The sequence below is a fragment of the Rhopalosiphum maidis genome, chromosome 3, assembly GCF_003676215.2.
Source record: "Rhopalosiphum maidis isolate BTI-1 chromosome 3, ASM367621v3, whole genome shotgun sequence".
In the NCBI taxonomy this organism is placed as follows: Eukaryota; Metazoa; Arthropoda; class Insecta; order Hemiptera; family Aphididae; genus Rhopalosiphum; species Rhopalosiphum maidis.
Window position 1 is genome coordinate 49,476,755 of NC_040879.1, and position 6,000 is coordinate 49,482,754.

A 6,000-nucleotide genomic window follows, 5' to 3' on the forward strand; every position below is an offset into this window, starting at 1 on the left:
CTTTGTCCGAGTGTATTTGAATAAGCTTTCCCCTTCGAGATATGAACCGGCGCAGTGCCACTAAGAAGATTACGCTGGTGAGGTCAGATACCAACTCCAAATGAATGGCACGAGTACTAAACAGTCGAAAAGTGCTACGTATGCCTTTGTTAAGACTCGGCTCCTTCTTCCGCCGTGCCTAATAGTCATTAGTTCTGCATAATCTAGGTCTGTGATATGAAATGCTGCAGATGAGTTTACACTCGCAGTGGCAAGGGGCCCATCAATTACATTGTTGTCGGCGGAGCCAATAGATGTTGCGGCCCTGCATGCATTAATCGCCGATCCTCGTAATCGACTATCAGCCTTGTGAATGGATCATCGGCGATGTGTATAACGGGATGGCGTTCGTCATAACTCACATCCGCATGCTGTAATCAGCCACCAACTCGTAGGATTCCAATTGCATCAATAAATGGGGTCAGCGACTTCAGTTTGCTTCTGGTCTGGATGGGTTGATCTCAAGCTAAGTTGTTCATTTCCTCTTGAAAGTGTCGTTTCTGGGCCTGTTTTAGGAGTACATTCAATGCGCCTTGAAGCTCGGCCGAAGTAATTGTTCCATAGATTGGTTTGCTTATCGCACGACAGTTGCATTTAAATCGCAAGCAGTATGCGACTAATCGTTGGAGTTTTTCTAATTAATTGTACAGCATTTCCAGGTTGGGCTCTGTAGATACCTTTAAGCACACGGTGATCTGAGATCTGCGTTCAGGGATCTCTGCTTCAGCCATGGCAACTCCAGTTTTGGGCCATACCTGTTCGCTAGCCTGAAGCCAGGGAGGGCCGTGCCACCATCTGTCGAAATTTCTTAATTTTTTTTGGATTTAATCCTCGGCTGACATGGTAGGCTAGGTTTTCATTGGTCCCCACGTGATACCAGCAATAATTTATGATGCGCTCTTGAATTTTTGTTACTCTGTTTGCTACAAACTGCTTCCACTAGTTGCTACCTTGATGGTTTTTTAATCCATGCCAGAGCTATGGTAGAGTCGTTCCAGATCACTTGTTTTGAAAATGTGAGTGGTGAAGCTATGGTGTTTTTATTTGCAAGACGTGATGCTAGTAGAGCAGCGCAGAGTTCAAGGCGTGGTATGGTGGTATCCTTGAGTGGTGCTACACGGGAGCGTGAGCATAATAGTTCACCGCTGATGGCACTGTCCTTGCTCTTGTTTCTGATATAGACACAGGCTCCATATGCGGCTTCGGAAGCATCGCAATTGAAAATCAGTGACTTCGGTCACCTGGATTACTCGTCGGGGTATTCGTATTTCGTTTACATGAACCATTTGGGTTGTGATAGTTTACCCATTTTCGATGGTGATCATCTGGTAATTCGGTGTGCCAACCAATTTTTTACGCCACAGTTCACGTACGAGGATTTTTGTCTGAACTACAACTGGTCCAATGAGCCCCAGAGGGTCGAATAATCTTGCTATTTCAGAAATCATGCTACTCTTTGTCCAAGTGTTGGTGTTATTGAACGATCGCATGGTGTAGTGTAGTTTATCGTTACGGGGCTGCCAATATGTACCCAATGTTTTTGTTAAGCTGTTGCTCTCTTTGTGAGTGAACTTATGAATTTCTGCGAGATCCTTTAGCGGGAGGTTATTTAGAAGAGAGGGAGGGATGATTTGTGCACCATTTGCGAAGTTTGAACCTTCCACCATCACATAATTTAATCAGTTGATCTCGCAGTTCTAGAGCCCTTGTCAAAGTATCAACACCGATTAGCACGTCGTCCACGTAAAAGTAATTGCTGATAACTCCGGTGGCTAGTGGCAACTTAGCTCCGTCATCCTGGGCGTCATCCAGCGAGGGTTCGAGTTGCTAAATATGATGCTAAGGAGGTGCTGTACGTGACCTTTTGCAATATGAAGATCTTTAATGGTTGTTGGAGGCTCTCTCTCCAAAAGATTTTTTGAAGGTGAGTCTAGGATTTCATTATTTTTATTTGCCGATACATCTTTTCCATGTCCCCGGTAAAGACATATCGGTGAATCCTGAATCGAGCAGTGATCGCAAATAGGTCGTCCTGAACAATCAATCCTCGGTCCAATCAAAAGTGCGCTGTTTAAGGATAAACCCTTGGTACCTCTTGCGGATCCATCGAATACTACTCTTAGTTTCGTTGTCAGCCTTTATGACACTATGATACGGCAAGAATACGTCCTGCTGATGTGGGTGGCGTTCTGTATTGTCTTCCTCCATATGACCAAGGTTAATGTAATCCTACATGAACTTAGTATATTCCGTGTATAGTTTGGGGTTGTCCTGCATGCGCCTTTCTATGATATAAAATAGTTTTTGAACCATGGCTTGCATGTCGCCAATCTTGTTCAATTTTTCATAGTCTACTAGTATTGGTACCGTATAGCGCCCGTCCGTTCCACGCCTTGTGTGTGTTTTATATGTTTTTTCGCATTGTGACTCGATTCCGGTGAGTTTTTGTACTTGACTCACCTCTTCCAATTCCCAGAAGCGGATAGTTTAATCCAATATCTCATTGGCGTGAGCCATTGCCGAAGTAACCGGTGATCCATTGGATTAGTTGATTCTGCCGGATGCAATCCAGCCGAGTACAGTATTCTGTAACAATAATTGTGGGATGGTACCAGTAAGGCCTGGCCTAGTTGAATCAGTTGGTAGAAGATTTCGGCGCCGATTAGCATTTCCACGGTTCTGGATTCCCAAAAATGAGGATCAGCTAGGGGTATGTCTCCTAGTATCTGTATCAGTTTTGAAGAGGATGATTTTGGTAATACTCCAATGATTTTGGGGATTACGATTAACTCTAGGGTCATGTAAAAGGCGTCGATGCAAGATTTAATTTGGGCATAGGACACTGCAAGTTGATTGACAAGTTGACTGTGTTATTCCGATAATAGACGTGGAAGATATTCTCCCTTATAAGTGTAGGCGTTTGGCAAGCTGCGAAGTCATAAAATGGCATTGTGACCTAGAATCAAGTAATGTGCGTACTGAATGGATTGAACCACATGGGCTGGTGGCGAGAACGACTGCGGTTGATAGGAGCAGCGAAGTCTGTTGTAGTTACTATTGTTGTTTTTCAACGGGTTCCATGGCTATTGCAGCCTGAACCGTTTTCGGATGCAAGAGCGTGTGGTGTCTTCCTCGGCAAGTCCTGTAAGCTCCACCTAAGTATTGGTTCACCATGTGTCCCGAGTGTAGACAGTATAGCACAACCTGTTCTTAAGTGCATGTTGTCTTCGATCTACCAAGGTCATTTCCAAAAACTGCTTGCATGTGTGTAGTGAGTGTTTGCCGTTGCATATGGTACATGTTGACACTGATTTGTCTTCTGTTGCAATTGCGGTGGCGTAGAATCTCTTTTTTGGTATCAACTGTTGGGAGTTAGTTGCACATTGTTTTGGGAGCGACACAATGCTGCCATGGGATTTTATTTCGATTGCCTAAAGGGTCAGGCACCGTTGATTGAGGAAAGTTAAATAATCCTCCAATGTAGGAAGTAAGGTACTAATGCGGCTAGTTTTCCATAAACGATGAGATTCGATGTCCAGTTTTCCTCCCATAATATGGACGATCAGGATGTCCCAATGTTCCACCGGAAGTCCAAGGGCCTTCAAAGCTCGTAAGTGACCATTTATACTGTTCTGGTGGCTCCTTAAACTGATTGTCGATACCCTTGATATTGGTGACATGCTGGCACAGTCTCTTAATGTGGACTCCGACGATTTAGCGGTGATTGTCATACCGTTCACATAGCTGTTCCCAAGCAAGTATTTATTTGCCTCACCCCTTAGCGTAGCTTTAAGATGGTAAAGTTTTTCAACCGTAGGCATATGTTCATTATTATGAACAAGTGCCTTGAATGTGTCCCGGTAATTTAGCCATTTTTGACAGTCTCAGCTGAATTCTGGCAATGAGATCGGTGGTAGTCTAATGACTGGTTGAAGATTGGGTTGTCCTGTGTATCCCGAAGGAGCTATAGCTAATAAGTTCGATTGAGCATGCTTGTAACCGGTGCGCATCACCAGTCAGACCCACGCTCTACATAATACACAGAAATGGCCAGCACAGTTGGCGGGAGGTTGGTAACTCTTATGTACGCCCCTACGTCAAGCGTGTGTGCCTTGCAGCGCTTTTTAAGACGATCAGCAGTCAGAATACCGACCAACTGTGCTCAGAGTCATATGCATTTGCAACGTATTTTATTTTTAAGCTAGCATTTGATCGATATCATCTAAACGCAAACCAAATTAAATAAGTATAGAATACATTTATACATACGCAAAAGTACCCAAAAGTAACCGAACTATTTTTGTACAAAATTATTTATTTAATTTTTTTACAAAAAAACATTTTATGTCCTTCAAAGTGCTCTCCATTGGAGTTAATACACTTGTTTATTATGTTTTATATATACTGACCTGAGTCGTCCACCACACCGCCTCATCGCACTACAGCTGCTAACGAGGACATTACCGATTAAAGTAAGGTACATCTATATTGTCTATTATAATGCAGACATTATATCCAATTATTTTTTTATTTCTTTATACAATTCTTAAAATAGTTAAGTCAATTGTTAAATAATTTCAGCAGCTGATCATTCACTGACAAAATTAAGGTTAGGTACACCTACAATACCGGCCCAGAAATTGGGTGATGATGAATGGGTTAGTGACGCAAACCTCGGGGATGAATCAAGTGAAACCGATTATGCTGAAGACACTGATGATGATGGCAACAACAATGATGATGACGGAGATGATGATGGTGATACAGGCACCGATGAACAGCACAAATGTATTGAATGTGGAAAATGGTTCCGGCACAGATCTTGGTTGAAGCGTCACGTTTACCATGTACATTTAACATTGAAGCATCAATGCAGTTATTGCCCTGCGGCTTATAATAAAAAAAGCACATTAGTTCAGCACACACAAATACACACAGGGAAAAAAGATTCAAATGTCCCGATTGTGATGCGCACTACATTGAAAAAATCAATCTTAAAAATCATTGGAACATTAAACACAACAAGAACAAACAAACAAACATTCATTTGTCCTGAATGCGAAACAACACTGTCCTGTATCAGAAATTTAACATACCACATGAACGTACATAATAATGTAAAGCCATTTCAATGCGACCCTTGCGATGAAAGTTTCTTCTAGCCTTATGGTTTTTTTTTTATTATATTTATTATATATATATTATATTTCTTCATTCTAGAAAATGTGTCAGTAGATCTGCTGACAGGAAGATGTGGGGTACATTATATATTAGCAATATTGGACACATTTTCAAAATTTATAAAATAATACACATTAAAAAGAACGACAACCAAAGCTATACTTAGTACAATTAAAAATAATTATATAAAAGAGATTGAAAAACCTGAGTCAATTCTTACTAATAACGGTACGCAATTTGCAAATAAAAAATAACGAGAAAAAATTTCAATGTTCAACAAAACGGTAGCATTCTTAACAATCTACCATTCACAGTCATACCCAGTTGAGCGATACAACCGAAAGATTGGGAGAATCCTGAAGATGTATTGTAACACACAACACTCAAAATGGTTTATTATGTTATAATTGGTAGAACATTAGATGAACAAGATGAAATCGGAAAAAACAGAAGAGACACAATTTGAAATAATGTTCAAAAAAAATCCAGTCCATCAAATACATCAAATTATAAGATACCCCGACCAACCCATCATAAAAATAAGGAAATCACATGTCTGGTTACAGAAAGAATAAGGACCAAGGTAAAAAAAAGAGATTAAATAAAAAATACCAAACAACAAAAGATACGAAGTATCTTTATTAAAAGTATCATATATACTTCACAGTTTCCCGTGAGCAACATTTTTCAAATATTTCCTCATTTTTCATTGAACTTACACAAATACATGGCTTTTGGGGAATTTATAAAAACATTAATATTCCTCGTACAATCCAATAA

The 6,000-nt window shown here is 40.6% G+C and overlaps 1 protein-coding gene across 1 annotated transcript; it reads left to right on the forward strand.

Moving 5' to 3' along the window:
• The first annotated feature begins 4,085 nt into the window (after window positions 1-4,085).
• Window positions 4,086-5,201, forward strand: LOC113557996 (zinc finger protein 525-like). The gene is made up of 2 exons (XM_026963529.1): window positions 4,086-4,224; window positions 4,621-5,201. Exons 1-2 carry the CDS (start codon window positions 4,086-4,088, stop codon window positions 5,199-5,201), a joined length of 720 nt encoding a protein of 239 aa, XP_026819330.1.
• Window positions 5,202-6,000: the final 799 nt, after the last annotated feature.

What these genes read in the sequence shown, in the direction of transcription:
- LOC113557996 (XM_026963529.1), top strand. Translation starts at nt 4,086, where the DNA reads ATGGCCAGCACAGTTGGCGGGAGGTTGGTAACTCTTATGTACGCCCCT. An exon ending in GAGTCATATGCATTTGCAAC is followed by an intron (nt 4,225 to 4,620) that starts GTATTTTATTTT and finishes AAATAATTTCAG; the next exon opens with CAGCTGATCATTCACTGACA.